The sequence below is a fragment of the Schistocerca piceifrons genome, chromosome 2 (assembly GCF_021461385.2).
Source record: "Schistocerca piceifrons isolate TAMUIC-IGC-003096 chromosome 2, iqSchPice1.1, whole genome shotgun sequence".
Taxonomy (NCBI): Eukaryota; Metazoa; Arthropoda; class Insecta; order Orthoptera; family Acrididae; genus Schistocerca; species Schistocerca piceifrons.
This window is the reverse complement of record NC_060139.1, coordinates 390,835,797-390,858,257: the sequence shown is the minus strand read 5'-3', so window position 1 is coordinate 390,858,257 and position 22,461 is coordinate 390,835,797. Positions and strand designations below refer to the sequence as shown.

The following is a 22,461-nucleotide window of genomic DNA, read 5'->3' as shown; positions in this document are numbered from 1 at the left end:
AAAGTTCCGTAATACCTATATCTAGCTCTGCAATGGGTGTTATTACAGACATCTCGTGACAAAAATCTGGATTATATGGTCACTGTTTCTTTTGTATCGTACTATTGCATTGCGGAGACACAGAAATAGATGTAACGTGTGCGGTTGTTGCCTTTGGCAAGTGTTCTTATTTTGCCATTTCTCTGTGGTTTATTCATTTAATTCAGCACTTACAGCTCGATGTGGAATGAGGTAAATACGTAAAACACAGTATCTTTTATTTTGGGAAACGGAAGTTTCCATTATGTCTAAAGCAAATGTTTACACGAATGGAGTACCCTCTTACGAACTTGTGCTTCTGTACACTTTACTCTGTTACCCTTCGAAGAGAGACAGTACACAAATGCAGATTATCACAGAGAATAGGCTCCATGAGTTCTACAACAAATGACCGTGTTTTAAAATAATTTTTGAGTCCTAGACCTTCAGATTTGCTCGTTTGACCTGGGAGATCATTGCCGGGTAACTGCTTAGTACGACTTGGTCACCTCCACGCTGCTCTTTACTTCATTTCGTCTCATGAATGTCTTAAACCAGTGGTGATCAAACGCTTTTGCTCAAGAACCAATAATAACGTTGTAGAGCGGCACCTCGGGCCGCGTATTTACCGGCATTATTATTAATTGGTAACATACATAAATCACTATGCTGAGAGACCCCAGTAAGCTGTCTATTGTGAGGGCGGAGTAAGTTGGCCGCCGGCTCCCCATGCTCCCACCTTCAGCGACCTTGTAGTTGCTGACACTGTTACTGCTAGCGATCACTGTGTTGTCTATGCCAATGAATGAGCAACTAATTAATAACACGTTACTTAGATGTTACTGCATTAACCCATACGAGACACGATCACAAATGTTTACTAGATGCTTATTCACTGCTTTCCAGTACAACAGACATCATTTAATTTCGTATTCCTTGCTACACATACATACCATAGATGAATTCTTGAATAGCAATACATAAATCTGTAGGCATAGTATATGCATTTCGTGCCATTTAAGAGTGGAGTAGATAACAAATTTTTTAAGTTTTAAAAAAGACACTTCATTCATGAGGGCGTTTCTTACGCATTTGAGACTTTCCACATCATAACGGTCACCATGACACTGATCAATGAAACACATAACTAATTAATTACCACGTTTGAAGATAATCGCCTCTGAAATGCACTTTCGGGAATCTGTTACCTCTGTGTCAAAATGTGTACCACAGCAACTGATCAGGATGAGTCGTCCAAGCCCATGAGATGGCAGTACTGGAAGAACAGTAAAACATTCCTCCTCCCACATACTCTAGTCCCCAAAATGACCGCGCTACTTTCTCTGCTCCTGAGGTATGAGGCTGAATTAAGTCACTTAATAAGCACCTTAAAATTACCGTCTCGGTATGATTTTGCTTGTTACTGACCAGAACAAAACACTCTTACGAAGCTATTGACATTAGTTAGTTGCTAGAGACACATTATCATAAAATACTTCTGAGAACCGTGGGCAGCACGAATACTTTATTCATGCTACAGTTCGACGACCAGTCTTACACCACTCTGTATAACAAATGCAGATAAAAATTGAGACCAAATGACGGTAAGAAACATTGAGCCGGAAAAAAGTGACAACCATATCTGAGAAAAGCGTCGCTATGTAGGCGTGTCGACAAAACAGCACATAGTCGTGGATGCGTGCGTGCAAGTCAGTACTAGTGAAGTAAAGTTTGTGCAAGGGAAGAATTATTTTACAGAGACGGTGCAATTATTTGCCTGAGGATGTCAACTTAGTACAAACTTCAGACCCAGATATTTTGAATATTCAATGTAGATAGTAGTGCTGGACACGTCTTAACTTACATTCTTTTTTCGTCAGTTATACCGGTTTTCAAATGGTTGCCTCTCTGAGTAAAAATTAACTGTCCGTGTCTTCTCAGTATATGAGGTACCCTTCCGAATTTGATTATACACGGTGGAGAAAAGTTGTCGCGAAATTTTACCCCTGGATAGCTGATGCCAGTAACAACCAAAATTATTAATATTGTGCAGGTCGACAGTCCACAGTTTAACTATGGAAACTTGGTGCCACGCGCTCCGATTGGCCGCGGGATTGCCCTGTTGCCGAATGCTGTGGACAACGCATGATCGCGAACGCTTTCTCTGCCAGAGATCGCTATGTATCGAGAGACGCTCTATGGGTGCGCGCCAACCTTCCACTCTGGGGGCTCGGAGGCGAATCCGCCGCGGTCCCAACACATCCATTCTAGTTTCATAATAATTCGTACCGAGAACAAACCGGTCAACAACTGTTAGTTCGTGTACAGAAAGTATTTTACAAATTGTCTGCCCTGAAAAGGGCATTTTTTTGTAGCTAGGACATTGTTTATTTAAAGCAGGTGCTCTAACTGGAGACCCTTTGACCCGACACAAGCTTGGTAACGTCGAACGGTGTTCTGCCGAACCTTTTCAAATATTCCTGCCATTGCCCTGATGTAATTGGCGGCATGTTGAATGCGATACATTAATTCCTCTTCGTTTCTAGGTGGTTCGCTTCCGGTTGGTTGCACTAGAACCTTGAAGAATCCCCACAGGAAAAAGTCTGGTGGTGTGAGATCTGCTGATCGCGAGGGCCATGTCCTTCGAGCGCCTCTGCCAATTACCCGGCTGTCATTTCAATATCCACGCACAGCGCGACTGTTCTGTGCGGATGCCCCATCTTGTAACCACACGAGTAGCCGTCGGTTCAGGGGAACATCTTCCAGCAGGGCGAGTAGTCTCCTCCATAAAGTAAAGGTAATTTGCCCCAGTTAGTCGAGGAGGTAGACGTACCGGCCCAATCAGAAGGCCACCCACAATGCCTGCCCAAATATTGAGCGAAAATAGTTCCTTGTCTGGGGACGTACGTGACGTGAGGATTTCCCGTTGCCCAGTAACGAACGTTTCGAGTGCTGTAAAGGCCATCCCACGGAAGGTGCACCTGTCGATGAACAACACGACAGGGAAGTTAGGAGGTCGTGCAACACGTCGCAGAAACCCCCGGCAAAACCCTAGCCTATGTTCATAGTACGCCACAAGGTTTAGGTCTAAGACAGGGTGGAAACTAAATGGATGCTGGCCGTCATCCCTCAAAACCTCCCACACTAACAGATGAGTGACCCCCACGTCGTGTCCAACCGTTAGAGTACTTTCCATAGGTGCTTCCTCGAAGCGCTCGAGATAAGTCTCTACAAACGCAACTTCCTGTCGTGTTCGAGGTCTTCCTGCATCACCATTCTATTGCGCTAACGAGCCTGTTTCACCAAGTCGCCATTGAATTGCTGTAAATGTTTGCGGGTGTGGGTGGCGTCTTGCTGGGTACCGTTCCTCATGCAAGCGTCGAGCTTCATGCGCATTACCGTCGGCTAGTCCATAAACAAAAACCATATCTCGTTCTTCAAAGGAATACTGTGCCGCCATGCTTGCTTTATGACTAAATTGCGGATGATGTGTGTGTGCTCTGTAGCGAAACTTACGTGTGGATACCTCTGACGTGAGTAGAGATAAACAGCAATGCCTATTCGACACGTGTGCGTATTATGTTGGGGCAATGACGGGCCGAGGCATGTTTGTATGTGTGAACAGACAACCACAGCGCCGTCCGTCAACCGACGAACGGCAACAGGGCAATCCCACGGCCAATCGGAGCGCGTGGCGCCTAGTTTAGTTTTTAAAAAAATGGTTCAAATGGCTCTGAGCACTATGGGACTTAACATCTGTGGTCATCAGTCCCCTAGAACTTAGAACTACTGAAACCTAACTAACCTAAGGACATCACACACATCCATGCCCGAGGCAGGATTCGAACCTGCGACCGTAGCAGTCGCGCGGTTCCGGACTGAGCGCCTAGAACCGCTAGACCACCGCGGCCGGCTGTTTAGTTTTAAAATAGTGCGTTGTCGACCTACACAACATTAGCAATTTTGGTTCCTCTGGCATCAGCTATCCAGGGTTAAAATTTCGTGACAGTTTTTCTCTATACTGTTTAAATGAAATGCACCTCTCTCTTGTCTGCGGCCTTATTATTTTTATTTTTGTAGTGCAACTTAGTTTCACAAGCTAATAGATTCACCAAGATCGGCAATGTTCTACACAATTATAAAGTTAGCGAACTTTAGTACGAAACGCGTGTAATTTTTCCTCCTATGTACGTGATTATGTAGCTCTCAATTCGTTCGAGCAATCAGTCATTCATAATAGGAAACAGTCATAGCTCATTCACTCAAAATGATTCAGAAATTTTACATGTTAGAATGAAATCAGGCGATGATTCTTCTTCTCTGGAGGCTCGTGCTTTGCGGCAATCTGCTAATCTGTAGAAATAAAATGCCTCGTAATTTTGGAGTGTTGTGTAATCAGTCGGGAAACCTCAGATCAAGCGGATATTTGGCTTTGATGAAGTTTCTACTTCCGAAGAAGTAATGGAGCTCTTGGATTATTAAATGCAGGTTCGTATCCAGTCTTTCGGAAGTTCCCTTCTGATTAACAACTACGCAATATATCGATGAATATTATTAATTCTCAGATGTCAAACACACACCTTCTATATGAAGGAGCAATATATATTTCCATTTTAATCGTACAGTTCGTATCAGTTCCCTTCTGTCATAAATCTCAATAATCAGATTACAGTTCTTCAAATAAAGCTCAGGCTAATCGGTACGAAGACAATCTCGGAAGCTTTTTCCTTCTAACAACCACCCGAGAGAGTACTACAAAGAATAATTATGCGCTCATGGCATAGCTATTGTATGAAACTACTTTGCGCATGGATTCTGCGAGTATGAAGATAGAAAATTAGTAAACGTCATTCAAGGGTAGAATTGTATCAGAATAATTCATCGAATATAAAGAGATATTACACGCGTTTTCGAGTTTCCTCAACAAACCTACTCGAAATCTGGCAGATAATCCAGATATTTGGGTCGTATGTAACTGACACGAGCGGAAAGACACAATTAATATGCTCAATGCTCGATAACAATGGTGGCGTTACTGATGATAGCGCAACTAAAGCAAAGTTACTAAAGTTTTCCGAAATTACTTCACCAAAGAAGACGAAGCAAATATTCCAGAATTAGCGTATTGTCTCAACTGTGAGACTAGATTCGTGATTTCGTGTCAGAAAGATCAGTTCTCAGTAACTGAAGGAAGGTTGTAGAGTAACACACAACCAATATTTGGCGTTCCCCAGGGTAGTGTTACAGGCCCTGTGCAGTTCCTAATCCACATAAACGATTTAAGAGACAATCTGGGTAGCCGACTTACACTGTATGTAGGAAACCCTGTGATTTACCGTCTTACAAAGTCATGAGATGATCAAAACGATTTGGGCAAGATACCTGTGTAGTAAAGAAAGTGGCAGTTAGCCGGCTGGAGTGGCCGAGCGGTTCTAGGCGCTTCAGTCTGCAACCGCGCGACCGCTACGGTCACAGGTTCAAATCCTGCCTCTGGCATGGATGTGTGTGTTGTCCTTAGGTTAGTTAGGTTTAAGTAGTTCTAAGTTCTAGGGGACTGATGACCTCAGATGTTAAGTCCCATAGTGCTCAGAGCCATTTGAACCAAAGTGGCAGTTAACTCTAAATAGTGAAAAGTGGGAAATCATCTACATGTGTAGCAAAAGTAATCCGCTAAATTTCGGTTACAGGATAACACACAAATGTCAATGCTGTAAATTCAACAAAATACTTAGATTACGTTTAACAATAACTTAAATTGGAACGATGACATAGATAATGTTGTGGGGAAAGCAGACCAAACACGGCTATTTATTGGCAGTGTATTTACAAATGCAACTAGTCTGCTAAAGCAGGGAGGGGCGCGTGAGCTGTCTGGCTGCACCTCGGCACGTGTATCACCATGTGGGCAACATACGCGCGCAGTCGCAGTTTCCTACTAACGAACAGGACTGAAGGCTGTCGGTAATATACCATCGACACCTGACGCTTGAGCCTGTAGTCACGTCAGTGTTCCTTGCATTGTCGTAACTATTATAGTACGATAGTGCAAGGAATATTCACTACTCTGTAAAACACGTGCATAGTATTAGCGGAAGTGGAAGAACAATCGTCTGTTGCGCAAAATGGCCATAGAATGAAAAATTAACTTAAGTTAGCTTATAACAACTGCTTCACGGCAGAAATTTACTCTAATGTGCATGCTTCTATGCTACATCTCTTCATGTAAGGCTTCACGTGTCATTTAGTAAAACAACCATGTTGGTTTCCTATGTTTGTCAGTGAAAGAAATTTTACTTACGATTTTTTTTTTAAATAGCTTCCCAGGACCTTATTTACGAGTGTCACTCATACTTGTCAATGACGACCATTGACTGACATGACGTCCTCTCGGCTTCTGTGTCCAACGTGGACTCCCGCCACACAATCGTCCAGTGGAATTGCAATGGATACTGTAGTCACCTACCGGAAATAAGTCTTATTTCCTCTCTTGCTCTTCAAGAAATGCACTCCCATGATGACCACTCTCCAGCATTTTGCGGTTATCAGGCGTTCTGTCAGAACAATGCCAGCCCCAGTGTAGACTTCAGTGGGGTCTGCACTTTGGTTTATTCCGATGTAATGAGTGACTGGATCTTCATTCATGCCAAGCTGGAAGCAACAGTGGTTAGAATGCAAACGATTCCAGCAATCCCTGTTTGCAATGTCTACCTCCTTCCAGGTGGGCCATTTCCTTATGTTGAACTGTCTACCTTATTACATCACCTCCTGCCCCGTTTCTCCTCCTTGGAGACTTCAATGACCACCACCCAATGTGGGAGGAGTGCCACTTGAAGGGGTACGTGTCTCCAAATTGGCGAACTTGATACAGACTTCAATTTGTCTCTTCTCAATGATGGTTTCCCTACCCACCTCAGTGGCGCTCATGGCACCTTCACTGCTGTCGATCTCACAGTCTTCTCCCCAACTCTCGTGGCTTCCCTACAATGGTCATCCCATGATCATCTTCGTGACAGTGACCACTACAAAGTGATTCTACCGTTCCTCTGTTGCCACCAGGTAGTCAGGGCCCCCTGTTCGTCTTTCTGCAGGCCCAGTTGGCCTTTATATATGCCTGCTGTGCACTTAGACGCCTGCCTCTCAAATTACACTGATGTGGTCGTGCAGTGCGTCTCTGTCTATTCTTCATGCTGGTGGCACTGCTATGCCCCCCGCCCACCCCACCCACAGGTCCCAGTCATCGTCAACTGGTACTGTGGTGGATCAAGGGTGTAACAGTTTCTGTTCAGGACCACAGCTGGGCACTGCAGCGATTTAAATGAAACCCTCCATAGACGAGCCTCCTAGGTTTCAAGTGTCCCAGTGCTAAGGCTCATTACCTTTTAAGCCGAGTAAAAAGGAATCTTGGAAGCACTGTGTTTCCTCCCTAGGGACATATGCCTCTTCATTGCAGGTTTGGTCAAAGCTCCATAGCCTTCTAGGCTGCCACTGACAGTCAAATGTCCAGGTTCTTAACATCCAAGGTTGATCTGTGAACTGATCCATTGGTCCTTGCAGAACACCTCGCGATGGCACTGGCGTCCACTTCCTATCCTGCTACATTCTTTGGCAGAAACGTTGAGTTGAACAAACCCCCTCTGCTCAAACTCAAGCCCCATAATGAACCCTTTACTGAATGGGAATTCTTGCAGGCTCACACCTCTTCACGTGACATGGCCCTAGGCCCAGGTTCTATCCTGTCAGATGATCCAACACTTGGACGTTCCCCAGAGGCAACATCCGCTGAGGTTCTTTAACTGCATTTGGCTCATGGGTGCTTTCCAGTCACAATGGCGAGACAGCATAATCATCTCCATCCTTAGGCCTGGGAAGAACCCAACCTCTCTTGACAGGTACTGCCTGATTAGTCTGATGAATGGACTTTGTAAAATAATCGAGAGGATGGTTAGCTTCAGATTATGTTGGGTACTCGAATCTCGGGGCTTTTGTTCCCATATCAGTGTGGCTTCTGGGAAGGACGATCTCCAACTGAGCATTTATTCAGATTGGAAACAGCAATGTGACAGTCTCTTACTTACCGCTGGCACATTTTTGTGGTCTTCTTTGACCTATAGAAGGCATAAAACATGGCTCGGCGCCATTACATCTCAAAGACTGGGATTTTGCGGCTCACTTTACATTTTTATCCACGAGTTTTTATCTCACCAACTCTTCCAGGTTCGTGTTGTTACTTCACCCAGCGCCCCTCGGATTCAGGAGAAAGGTTTCCTACAGGGTTCTGTGTTAAGTGTCACACTCTTCTTCATAGCCATCAATGGGTTTGTAACCTCTATTGGGCCTGTGGTTACCCCAGGGTTGTAAGTCGACGATTTTTGCATCTGGTGCAGTTCCCCCTCGGTAGCATCTGCTGAGTGCTGGTTCCAAGGCGCCATCCTATAGGCATCTGCATGAGCCATCTCCCATGGCTTCGTTTTCTCCCTCCAAAACGCGGGTTACGCATTTTTGTTCTCGACGCACGGTACACCCCGACCCAGAATTTTATTTAGGCGACCAGCTCGTCGACGTTGCAGCACAGACCCGTTTCTTGGGCTTTATTTTTGGCAAAAAGCTGATGTGACTGCCCCATATTCGCCACCTAAAGACTACACGCATGCAGAAGCTAAATGTTCATGGCATCCTGGCCCACACATCTTGGGGTGCAGACCATACCACCCTCCTCCATCTTCACCATCCTCTTATCTTGTGCAGACTAGATTATGGTGGTCAGGTTTATTGCTCAGCAGATACTTCCACTCTGCAAATACTTTACCCTGTTCACCGTTGTGGGGTGTGTCTGCCTACTGGTGCCTTTCGCACTACTCCCATTGAGTCACCTCACAGGCACTGAGTGATCCTGCTCTACAAATACGATGGAGCCAACTCCTGGTTTCTTACGCAATCGCCATTCCCCTGACTATCCCATGTACCCTGTCCTCTTTGCAAATTAGGGATGTCTCCCTCCTGACAATCGCTCATTGGTGGGATTGCCGGTTCGAATGTGTCCGACTTCCTCTGCTGGGATATCCATCTCCACTTCCTGGAATGGACCCTCTGTATTTCCACCCACAACCCCCCTCCCCCCCCCCCACATTGGATGATGCCTAGATCACAGGTTAGGACCGACCTATTCCAGGGTCCTAAGGTGTCTCTGTCGCCCCTGTGGTTTTCTGGCATCTTGGGTGTGCAGTCCTTGCAGATTTCCATGGTGCCACCGTCCTCTACTCTGATGCTTCTAAGACAATAGATCAGTGTGTGATACGTTTTCACGTCTCCTACTGGCTTAGAACTTGATGGGGTCATGTAGTGTACACAGCAGAGCTTCTAGCAATTCACAGAGCCCTCTGTTTTGTCTCTCCGGCCTCCCTCCACGGTGTTTTCATTTGTACCGATTTAATGAGCAGCCTGCAGGCTATTGACCGATGCTACTCTCGTCATCCTCTGGTCTCTGCAGTCCATGAGCTATCTGCCTTTGGCTGTGCCAACTGCTCAGGTCTCTTTCTCCAGGTCCCAAGTAATGTGGGTATCGCAGGGAATGAACTGGCTGACAGTTTGCCTAGAAAGGCAGATATTCCCCCCCCCTCCCCTCCTCCACACACACACACACACACACACACACACACACACACACACACACACACACACACACACACACACACACTTTTCCACGATTCCAGTTGCAGATATGCGGAAACACATCAAATCTGTCTTTGTCCAAAAGTGGAATGGCATCTGGGGCACTTCTCTGCAACATCGAGGAGCCTACTGCGGTTTGGCGCTCTTTCTTCCACTCGTCTCGGAATTAGTCCACTGTCTTATGTCATTTACGCATTGGTCATACTCACTGTTTACTTTCGCCTAACGAACGTCTCCCACAATGTGGTTGTGGTGCCAGGCTGTTGGTACCCCATTTATTGGCGGAATGTGCCCTTCTTTTGGCCCTTCGTACTCAGAGCTTATAGAAAACAGAAGATTATACAAAAATGCAACTGATGAACAAGGAAAAGCTGTATACAGAACACTAAGGAATTTAGTTAATAGAGAAGGTAGGAAGCAAAAAAAATACTTTTTGGAGAAATGTGCAGGGAAGTGGAAGAAAATATGCAAAGGGAAGAACTGATTTAGCCTACAGAATAGAAAAATCAATTTTTCATCAAACTTAAAACAATACTCTCAGGCACAATAGAAAATGAAGAGGGGAAAATGCTGTTCGGTGAAGACATGGTGAAGAGATGGAAAGAATACATAAAGGAGTTGCATGCCGGAACACCTCTTTTGGAGAAAGTAATAGGAAGAGAAGAGCAAGTAGATTAAGATGGCAAGGGAGACTACATTCTGCAAGAAGAATTTGACAGAGCTCTAACAAACAACAAAGCAACGAGTATTGATGACATCCCTGCAGAACTAGTAAAGAATGCTGGTGACAGCATGAAAATGATGCTGCTTAAACTTATTAGGTACGTCTATAGTACAGGAGAGATACCGACAGATTTCCAGAAATGTCATTGTTCCTGTACCAAAGAAGGCAGCAGGTACAAAATGTGAACAGTGCCGAACTCTAAGCCTAATACCACATGCATAAAAAATTCTCATAAAAATAGTTCTGAATTGAAAAGGTGGAGGATATACTGAGTGCAGATGAGTTTGGTTTCAGAAGGGGGTTGGGAACAAGAGGCGATTCTGGCACTGAGACTAGTTATTGAAAAGAATTTATAGAAAAATAAACTGGTATTGCCTTCATAGACATTGAAAAGGCATTTGATAACGTTATCTGGCAAGAGGTGTTCAGAGTACTGAGGAAAAGTGGAATAAAGTACAAAGACATCCGTGTGATACTCAGTTTCTATAAGAATGGGGTGGCAGTGATTAGGAACTGTCATCAGGAACAAGAAGCAAACGTTAGAAAAGAGGTAAGACAAGCGTGTGCTCTCTCTCGTCTTATATTCAATGCTTACATCCAGGAAGCTAGAGAACAAGTTCGAGAAACTACTGAGGTGGGGATGAAAATCAATGGGCAGTAGATAAACAAGCTATGTTATGCTGATAATATTGCTATAGTCACGAGGACAAAAGATGATCTAGAGGAAGTCCTCACAACAATGAAAAAATTGTTTTTTCAGTGTGGCATGAGAATAAACAATAAAAAGACTAAAGTGATGGTATGCAGTACAGGTGCAGAAGAAGAACCTCTGAGAATGAGAATTGGAAGAGATGAGCAGGAATCAAAATCACAAGGGATGGTAGAAGATGGAAAGAAATTGCGAGCAGAATGCAAAAGAACAAAATTGCATTTAATCTTGGGAAGGAACTTACCCATCAGCAACAATGTCTGAAAATAAGGAAACGTATCATGAAAGGTTTCGTTTGGAGTGTGGCCCTATACAGATGTGAAACTTGGACAACTGGAAGACCTCCCTGCGGGTTTGGGGGTAAGAATAGGCCCGTCGTATTCCTACCTGTCGTAAGAGGCGACTAAAAGGAGTCTCAAACGTTTCGGCCTTATTTGATGGTCCCCTGTCGGGTTTGACCTCCATATCTCAAAATTTTTCCGAAGAGCTAGCTGATTGGGGAAGGGCGCCTTACTTGGTGCATTGTGTCCATCTTGCGTTGAGAACTTTCGCCAGCTTATTCGTCGTTGCATTGCAGTCCTGCCCACTCTCCATCTCTTGGGCATGGACCCGTTCCTGCGTGCACTTTCCGCCATGCGATGAGCAGTGCCAGTTTCTGCATGGATGAAAACCATGGACGACATGTTACCTAAAATCCAGCTCGGTAGCCAGTCCGTTGTGGTGGGGTTGCCATGTACCCTGTTGGTTGTAGCCCCCTGACAACACAGGGATCGCTCTACCGATGCCTGCGCCGTTAACTCCCCAGGTATGCCAAGGAATAGATGCCCATCTCCCTGGGGCATCGAGACTCACAGCAATGGCCATCCTGCCAGATGGCCTTTGCTGTGGCTGGGTGGCGCCTGTGGGGAGGGCCCTTGGTCGGAGTAGGTGGCATCAGGGTGGATGACACGCAATAAAGCGTGGCACATCTTCTCTTGCTGGTGGCCAGCCACCAGCAGTCTATAAGCGTTCGAGAGCTCATTTTAAAGGTAACGTTTATGACCCCAAATCGTTCCCCTCCCTGGCCACACCATGGGAGGAACGAAAGGCAATGAATGAAAGTCAGACGTATTCGCCCAGGTATCTCGTCTGTACCAGAACTGATGGGGAATCCTTTCTATCCATGAAGCCTTAGTTCTTTGTAGAGCATTTAGAGGACAAGTTTGGGGAAGTGGAGGGCTTGTCCAAAATGCTGTCTGGTTCGGTATTGATAAAAGCGGCATCCTCTACCCAGTCACGGGCCTTGCTCGCTTGTAATAAGCTGGGGATGTCTCCGTTACTATCACGCCCCATAGAAGTTTGAATATGGTCCAGGGCATTATTTTCCACAGGGATTTCCTTTTACAGTCCGTTGACGAGCTGCGCGCCAACTTAGAGCGACGAGGTGTCCATTTCGTCAGGCGCATCCACCGGGATCCGAGGGATCAACAAGTTGCCACTGGTGCTTTCATCTTGGCCTTCTAGGGCGACACATTACCTGAGAAGGTCAAGGTCATGGTGTGCCGTTGTGATGTCCAGTCATTTATCCCTCCCCCGATGCGGTGCTTAAAGTGTTGGAAGTTCGGCCATATGTCTTCACGCTGTGCTTCCAACCTCGTATGTCGCGATTGTGGTCGACCATCCCATCCTGATACTCCCTGTGCCCCGCCACCCATCTGTGTCAATTTCGGAGAGCACCATCCGCCTTGCTCGCCGGACTGTTCGATTCTGCAGAAGGAAAGGAAAATAATGAAAATCAGGACCCTGGACCGACTGACGTATACTGAGGCTAAACGGAAATATGATCTGCTTCATCCAGTGCGTATGACATCTTCTTACGCCGCAACTGTCAGCTCCAGTCAGCTCTGAGTCGAAGGACCAGACCTGCCCCCTTAATGATGGGGGGTACTAAACTCCCTGTTGTTCCTGCTCCATCTACTTCAGGAGCAACGCCCCCCCAACCATCGGGGACATTAGTTCTCCCTTCCCAGCCGGAGATGCGTAAGACTTCTTTGGCTCCTCTCGCCAGGAAGGGGTCCCTTGGGGACCTCCCTTAGCCAGTTCCGACCGGTACAAAAGCAGACAGCTGCAGGTGGCTCAAACAACCACCGGTCCCTGGTTGTAGGGTCTCACGGTCGTCGTCTGTCGCTGAGACTGACCCAGTGGAGCCCTCCAAGCCTGAACCATCGAAGGCAGAGCGAAGTAAGCTGAAAAAGAAAAAGGTACCCAAGAATCCCGACATTGCGGTGGCACCCATCCCACCACTTCCAACAAGCTCAGTGTCTGAGGACAAGATCGAGATTCTGGCGTCTGCTGAAGACCTGGATCTCGCCAGTCCCTCGGACGCCATGGATGTCACTCGTGCGGGTTCTGAATCAGTGGCAGTGAGTGAACAAGCGGCGTAAATTGTCTTCCCAGTCCCTCCACGCCTTCCTCAGCCATGGACAATTTCACACTCCAGTGGAACTGCAGTGGTTTTTTCCAACATCTAGCTGAGCTCCGACAACTTATCAGCCTTCACCCTTTCTTCTGCATTGCTCTTCAGGAAACTTGGCTTCCCGCAATGCGAACCCCCGCCCTCCGTGGCTATTGGGGTTGTTATAAGAACCGGGCAGCTTATGAAAGGGTGTCTGGTGGCGTCTGCATCTATGTCCTTAACTCTCTTCACAGCGAGTCTGTCCCTCTACAAACACCTTTAGAGGCTGTTGCTGTTCGGTTGTGGATGCCACAGGCTGTTACCGTCTGCAGTCTTCACCTTCCACCGGATGGTGATGTCGCGCAGCATGACCTGACTGCACTGCTAGCCCAATTGCCGCCACCTTTCTTGTTACTGGGCGACTTCAACGCCCATAACCCTCTGTGGGGTGGGTCAGTGGCAACAGGTCGAGGCGCCACCATTGAGCGCTTATTGGAACAGCTCGATCTTCCCATTTTAAATGATGGTACAGTCACTCACTTCAGCATGGCGCATGGCACGTACTCCGCCATCGACCTTTCGATCTGCAGCCTAGCCTCTTACCTTCTGTCCAATGGAGAGTGCATGACGACCTGTGTAGTAGTGATCACTTTCCGATCTTTCTGTCACTGCCACAGCGTCACTCTTCTGGGCGCACTAGCAGATGGGCTATGAATAAGGCTGACTGGGAATTTTTCTCCTCCATTGCTGCTATTGAGCCTCTCTCTAATGCCACCATTGATGCGGTGGTTCACTCCATCACCACCGTCATCGTTACTGCAGCAGAATCCTCCATTCCCCGTTCTTCTGGGTCCCCTCGGAGGAGGACTGTGCCTTGGTGGTCGCCTGAGATCGCTGAGGCGATTAAAGATCGCCAGCGGGCGCTACAGCGTCACAAGCGACATCCCTGCATTGAACACCTCATCACCTTCAAATGGCTGCGTGCGCAGGCCCGCCGTCTTATCCGCCAAAGCTAGCAGGAATGCTGGGAGCAGTATGTGTCCACCATTTGCCTCCATGTCTCTCCATCGCAGGTCTGGAGCAAGACCCGACGCCTCTATGGCTATCGGACCCCTGTCAGTGTCCCTGAGCTCTCACCGAATGGAGCAGTTTGTACGGACTCTGACGAAATTGCCAACAGTTTGGCAGAACATTTTGCTCTGAGTTCCGCTTCTTCCAATTATCCCCTGCCCTTCCGCTCCATTAAAGAGCGGATGGAATGTCGGAGCCTTTCTTTTCGCACCCACCATTCTGATCATACAATGTTCCATTCAGTGAGTGGGAATTTCACAGTGCCCTCGCTGCTTGTCCTGATACCACTCCTGGGCCAGATAGCGTCCACTGTCAGATGCTGAAACACCTTTCAGTGGACTGCCAGCGACGGCTCCTCGACCTTTACAACCGTATTTGGGTCGAGGGTGAGTTTCCGTCGCAATGGCGGGAAATTATTGTTATCCCCATTCTGAAACCAGGCAAGAACCCTTTGGAGGTGGACAGCTACCGTCCCATTAGCTTCGCCAACGATCTTTGCAAGTTGCTTGAATGGATGGTGAGCCGGCGGTTGAACTGGGTACTGGAGTCTCGGGGTCTTTTTGCTCTGTCTCAGGGTGGGTTCCGTAAAGGCCCCTCCTCCGCCGACAATCTGGTGAGCTTGGAGTCGGCCATCCGTACTGCCTTTGCCCGCCGTCAGCACCTGGTCGCTGTCTTTTTCGACATACGGAAGGCGTACGATACGACATGGCGTCATCACATCCTTTCTACACTTCATGGATGGGGTCTTCGGGGCCCTCTGCCGATCTTTATCCGAAATTTTCTGTCGTATCGTACCTTCCGCGTGCAAGTCACGGCCTCATATAGTTCCTCCCAAGTTTAGGAGAACGGTGTGCCACAGGGTTCTGTTTTAAGTGTCTGCCTGTTTTTAATAGCCATTAACGGGCTCGCTGCGGCGGTGGGAACGTCTGCCTTTACTACAGCTCTATTGGCATTGTAGCTGCTGAATGTCAGCTACAGGGCGCTATCTGTAAGGCGCAGTTTTTGGCTGTAGCTCATGGGTTCCAGTTTCCGGCGGCCAAGACCTGCGTTATGGATTTCTGCGGCGACGCACTGTTCACCCGGGGCCGCGGCTTTATCTTGATGGCGAACTTCTTGCTGTAGAGGAGTCACATTAGGATTTTGGGTGTGGTTTTTGATGCCCGGTTGACTTGGCTGCCTCATATTCGGCAGCTTAAACAGATGTGTTGGCGGCATCTAAATGTTTTGCGATGCTTGAGCGACACCCGCTGGGGCGGCGACCGATCTACCCTGTTACGACTCTACCAGGCATTAATCCAGTCCCGCATAGATTATGGGAGCCTGGCTTATGGCTCAGCATCCCCATCTGTGTTGCGGGTGCTTGAACCTATCCTCCACAGTGGGATACGCCTTGCCACAGGTGCCTTCCGGACCAGCCCTGTGGACAGCATACTTGTGGAGGCAGGTGTCCCTCCACTGCGGCGCCAAAGTTTGCTGGCCGCTTATGCTGCCCATGTTTTCAGCTTGCTCGGGCATCCTAACTATCGGCTACTGTTCCCACAGTCGCACGTCCATCTTCCAGAACGTCGGCCCAGGGCTGGATGTAAGATCGCGGTCCGCGTCAGAGCGCTTCTCTTTGGGCTTGGGGCTTTACCTCTTCCACCTCCTTTCCGGGCACTTCTGCGTACACCCCCGTGGTGTGTGCCTCGCCCTCGCCTTCAGCTGGAATTGGCACAGGGCCCGAAGGACTCAGTCCCTCCAGAGGCCTTCCGCCGCCGCTTTCTTTCCATCCTCACAACATATCAGGGCTCTGGCATTGTTTACACTGACGGCTCGATGATTGCTGGTCGTGTCGGTTATGCGCTAACTCTAGGGGACATTTCCGAACAACGTTCATTGCCGGATGGCTGCAGCGTTTACACTGCTGAGCTGCTCGCCATCTTTCGTACCCTAGAGCATATCCGCTCCTGCTCAGTTGAGTCCTTCGTGATCTGTAGCGATTCCCTGAGCGGTTTACGAGCTCTCGACCAGTGTTTCCCTCGTTCTCGTCTGGTGATGGCTATCCAGGAGTCCCTGCATACTCTTGCCCGTTGCGGCCGCTCTGTGGTCTTTGTGTGGACCCCGAGCCATGTTGGGATAACCGGCAATGAAAATGTTGACTGCCTGGCGAAAGAGACACCAGTAAACCATCTCTGGATGTTGGCCTCCCAGAGACTGATTTGAGGGCAGTCTTACGCCGCAAAGTTTTTGCGCTATGGGATGATGAATGGCGCGGACTGACCACGCGTAATAAACTCTGCTGTCGAGGAGACGACGGCTGTGTGGCGGTCATCCCTGCGAGCCACTCGCAGGGACTCAGTAGTCCTTTGCCGGCTCCGCATTGGCCACTCCCGGCTGACACAGTTATTTACTCGCCGGGAGGACCCTCCTCTATGTCGCTGTGGGGCGGCTTTGACAGTGGCCCACATTTTGTTGGCCTGCCCCCTTTTAGCTGTGGTCAGGCAGACATTTGCGCTACCTGATACGCTCTCTGCCCTTTTAACTGATGACCCTGCTATGGCTGGCTTAACTTTACGTTTTATTCAGGCAGAGGATTTTTATCGTTTAATCTGAGTGTTTGTTTTTTGTTGATTCTGGCCTTTGGCCTACGATTTTAGTCTGAGTTTTTGTGTTTCTCGGTGGTTGGCTTTTCCTTTTTTGTTTCTATGGACGGCCAACCACCTTCACTCTCTGTGTGGTTTTAGTTCGTCTTGTCTGGTCTTTGTCTAAGTTTCTCTAGTTCTGTGTCGTCTGTGATGTGTTCTGTTAATCGTTTTTATTCTCTGTGGGTATTTTTAGTATTCGGAAAAAGGGACCAATGACCGTAGCAGTTTGGTCCCTTTAATCCCACAAACCAACCAACAACTGGAAGAGAAAGCACGGCTAGAGGCCCTGGAGACGTGGTGCTATAGAAGGATGATGATCAGCTGGAGAGACAAAGTAACAAATGAAGAGGTGCTTAGAAGAGTACAGGAAACCAGATCTTTGTGGAGACACACCCAAACAAGAAGAGACCAACTTGTAGGGCACATCCTACGACACAACACACCATTGGAACAATAGCAGGAGGACCTATTGAGGGAAGGAATCAGCGGGGGCGAACAAGGATACCATACATGCAACAGATCATGAATGGCGCTGGATGAAACACATACGTGGAAATGTCGAGGAAGGCAGACAGAAGAGAGGAATGGCGCGCTGCTGCAAACCCACTTCAGGGTTGAACACTAAAAGAAAACTCAGTACAATCTTCTTGATTCCTTAAAATTAACACTGGCAGACTTTTCACGAATGGCTGAACTGGTCCTCAGTTTCCTCCCATGGAAGTGCTTTTATTTTCAGATGTAACATTTTGCTTTACTCCTGGAGCAACGGCAGGGTGTTTGTGCTTGGGGCCTCTCTTCATGTCCAACCTTCTTCTCAGCGTTAATGTGTCGTTCCAGCTTTGTCATATTAGACCAGCAGACTACACAGGAGCGGTTGACCACCTGCAGTTAGGTACAACAGAGTGACAAAGAAACAAACAATAAAATTTTGACTTCATAATGCTGTAACGAGTCCTGCAGCGTCGCAGATTAATACATTCCGCAGACTGGCAGCAATTACAAGCAGTACTTAATGTTCCATAATCTGTTGTTCAGTTTAGTAGATAGGCACGTTCGGGCGTAGGAGTATCGAGAAAGCGGGAATGAAATATCACTGTCGTCGACTTAAGTTCTTGTAGCAAACACGACACAACGTAATAAACAAAGAACACGTAGCTTTCTTATTGAACAACTATTAAATTAAAACATGTAATCTTACTAAGATTAGTTAACTTCGGAGCTGGTCTACCACTTCAATAAAAGTAATCGTAAGATTCAATTTCGATATTTTCAGCAACTGTGGAAACTGTTCTCGACGGAATTTATTGTAAAACATTTCATTACTTTAAGTACCGTTTTTTCTGCAGTGGGGAAACTGTCAGTAGGCACACGACACTGAAGGTCAGTGAGCTATTTTAAGAGGCGCAATTCCAGCGTGCACTGAAAAAGGAATTACAGAACTAATCAAACAAAGATGAAATAGATCTAAGCCACTAAATCTAAAATAATCTTTCTGAGAGTTGCGTTATTCGCAGCTGCAATTTCTTCAGTGCAAAGCTAGTGTCAGAAAAATCGGTAGTTAATTTATGTCTGCCTTGCAAAGTTGCAGTCAGGACAATCAGGTGCTTTCTAAGGCCAGTTAGAAACGCAAGATAGAATAGCTACAGAATTTATCAAATGCTTTTATATCTACATCTACACTCTGCAGACCACCTTGAGTTGTCTGGCAGAGGGTACTCTCGAACACACTATTTACAAAGGTTTCTTCATGTTCCATTTAAATATGGAGCACGGGAAGTATGATTGTTTGAATTTCTCTGTAGGTGCAGTAAATATTCTAACCTTATCCTCACGATCCCTATGTGAGAGATACATAGGGGGTTGTATCCGCCTAAAATTATCATTTAAAGCGGGTTCTTGAAGCTTCTGTCAGTTGAGTTACTGCCGTATCTCTGTGACTCTCTCCCACGGATTAAACAAACCTATGACCATTCGTACTGCCCATCTCTGTATACGTTCAATATCCCCCGTTAGTCCTATCCGGTACGGGTCTCATGAAATTGGACAATACTCTAGACGCGATCGCATCAGCGATTTTTAAGCGATCTCTTTTGCACTTCCCAGTATTCTACCAATAAACAAGTCTGTTACGAGTGAAGCAATGTGACACTTCCATTTCATGTCCCTACAGAGTGTTAAACGCAAGTATTTGTATGAGTTGGCCCATTCCAAATATGACTCGGATATTATAATCATAGGATACATTTTTTCGTTTTGTGAAGCGCAAAATTATAAATGTCTGAACGTTTAGAGTAAGTTGCCAATCTCTTCATCACGTTAAAATCTTGAGATCTGACGGAATAGTTATGCAGCTTCTCTCAGATAGTACTTAAATATAGGTAACGGCATCATCTTCAAATAGCCAGACATTTACTATTAATATTGTCTGCAAGGTAAATAATACACAACATGGACAGCAAGGGTCCTCCCATACACTGGCATTCCTTTCATGTCTATGAATAACGCAGTGTATTTACTCAAAAAAAAAAGAAAAAGAAAAAGAAACGTTCTATAACGCAACCTTCGCTGGCTGACAGCGCCCGCAACAGCTTATTTTCCAACCCTCTGCTGAAGAGACTGTTTGCACTATGTTTTTCCGCCATCTTCTCTAGTATTATTCTGCGTGTGTGGGATGCGCGTCAGATAGCATTGACGGAGTACACCGGAGAAGTTCAAAGAAGGGCGGCTCGTTTTGTATTACCACTGAACAGGGAAGAGTGTGCGGCGGATATGATACGCAAATTGGGGTAGCATACATTAATGCAAAGAACATTGTCGGGGCGCCAGAATATTCTTATGAAATTTATCATCAACTTTGTTCTTAGTGAGAAAATCTTTTGTTAGTGCCCAGCTACATAGGCATGAATGATCATCATAATAGCCGGCCGCTGTGACAGAGCGGTTCTAGGCGCTTCAATCCGGAACCACGCTGCTGCAACGGTCGCAGGTTCGAATCCTGCCTCGGACCTGTATGTGTGTGATGTCCTTAGGTTGGTTAGGTTCAAGTAGTTCCAAGTCTAGAGGACTGATGACCTCAGATGTTAAGGCCCACAGTGCTTAGAGCCATTTGAAGCATTTTTGATCACAATAAAATAAATCTCAGCTCGTTCGGGAAGAGCTGAGTGGGTTTTTCCCGTGCACTGTTACAGAATGTACAGAAACAGCCTGAGAGTTCGATAAACCCTCTGCCAGGCACTTGATAGTGAAGTGCACATCAGTGTAGAGTACAGGATTACTACTGTAGACGATATACTTCTAGTGTAGTAGACGTAATTATCAAGCTGTACCCACTAAACATCGCAGAAGTATCGCTTCTGTCGAAACAAGCATTAGACAGGTATTTAAATGTTCGTGTCAAACTTAAACAATTACCTTCAATTAATTATCTGTTGGACTAAAGAGGGCGCCCGTTAGCTAGGGAAGGTTAGTTTAAATGTTGTATGCGTGAGGATGGGTTAAGGACCGTAGGTGGGTATCGAGGACTGGTCCCGTTCACTCTAGCACATGGAATGAAAAAGATTGGAGATTTATTCACCTTCTCCTATTCTACAGGGTGCGTTTGGCCTGTCGCCTGATACGACCGCGGGGGGAACCGCGCATGGTGGTGGAGAGCATTTTGCCCTCAATGGGAAGTACTAGCGATCCCCTGCTGCGGCCACTGTCTCGTTGGCCAACTCATCCCCCACGTGATGGATCTCTGCTCTCTCATTGGTTGGCTCTGAATCTAGTGAAAGCGTTGCATACTCAGCAGCCCCGTGGATAGCGTCCCTAGCTCAGTGGAACAGAGCACTGTATCCATCCCCACTGTTGCGGAGCTGCTTACGTAACCTAAATCACAGCAGTGAGGCACAGAGGCAGTCTCAAGGAAAATATTGCAAAATTTGAATAAGAAAAGGCTATTTTTTTAACGCTTAGCAATTTGAGCTGCATAATATGCATACTTAATCCCAGTCATAGCCGACAGTGTGTGGTTTTAGAGCTGTAGCTCCTTAAAGGGCCATTTACTATGCATGATTTCTCCAACGGGCAAATTGTGCTAGACTTGACATTTCTTTTTCCTGTGACTTCTAAAAGTTTCTGCTTGTTTCTAGTTCGGTCACTCTCATACAAAATCAAATTTCCGCCCTCGCTCTCATTACTAATACCTTGTTTAAATTTGCTTAATTTCGTTCGGCATTTCTCGTAAACATATATTGGGACTCTGCTTCTCCAAATGTTTCACTCCTTCGCCTGTATGCGGTTGACTCTGAAGGGCATGTCAGCTGATACTTCCTATGGTACCGTACGATTTCTTCCCATTTATAGAGTATGGAGTAGAGTGAAATTATGAAACGCTCCAATTACTGTAATTCTGTATTAGTTCGTCCCACTACAGATGTATGTAGGCGGCTCTAGTAAAACCCTAGACACATCGATACTGATTCTTGAATCTTTGTAAGTTGGCTGTCACCGAATGTTTAACCTTCATCAACCTTCTACCAGTCCGTTTTCCTGTATTTCAGTGGTGCTCACCGATGAGTGATATTTCATTATTCAGAATAGTCAAATCAGTGTGTACGTTATGTATACATTGGTCCTACGTGGCGAGGATCCCAACCAAGTAAACAGTAGTCTACGCTTGCTCGAAGAGTTCCGTAATTGTCACTTTTGTAGAGATTGTAAACTTCTCCACCTGCAGCTTGTAAATATATACACACCACGTTAAAGGTACAGTTACAGGAGATTAACTGACCTAGATTCGTCGTTCTTGCTTCGCAGGCTGCCGACCTGGAGTGCTACCTGCTTAACAGGGCGGCTCTGGTGAGGGCGATGTACCGGCGGGACGAACGCTTCCGTAGGAGGCTGACTGAGGCGATGGAGGAGCTGGTGGAAACTTGCCTGATGCCTCGTCTAACGTACCACTACCAGCAGCAGCCGCCGAGCAAGAATGGAAGGGAACAGTAGCAGTGACCGCCCTGGCGTACTGAAAAACTTCAGTGGACTACAGACGTGGGTTTTTTGAAACAAGATTACTTCCTCTGGAATGTACAGAAAAAATACTTGTGCAAACGGAAACAACTTACTTTCCTGTACCCGTGGACTAGTACACACTGCTGCTCTGATTTTAATTTCCAAAGACTGAGTAAAAATGATGAAATTTATATTCGCAAAGTGTCTATTTTTTCATAGTAGA

General features: G+C 46.6%; 1 protein-coding gene across 1 annotated transcript in view; it reads left to right on the top strand.

The window, feature by feature from the left end:
- Positions 1-22,232, top strand: part of LOC124775422 — a 38,614-nt gene extending 16,382 nt beyond the window's left edge. The window contains exon 3 of the mRNA XM_047250255.1: positions 22,047-22,232. Coding sequence (XP_047106211.1) covers positions 22,047-22,232 — 186 coding nt within the window. The remainder of the gene's footprint in view (positions 1-22,046) is intronic.
- Positions 22,233-22,461: the final 229 nt, after the last annotated feature.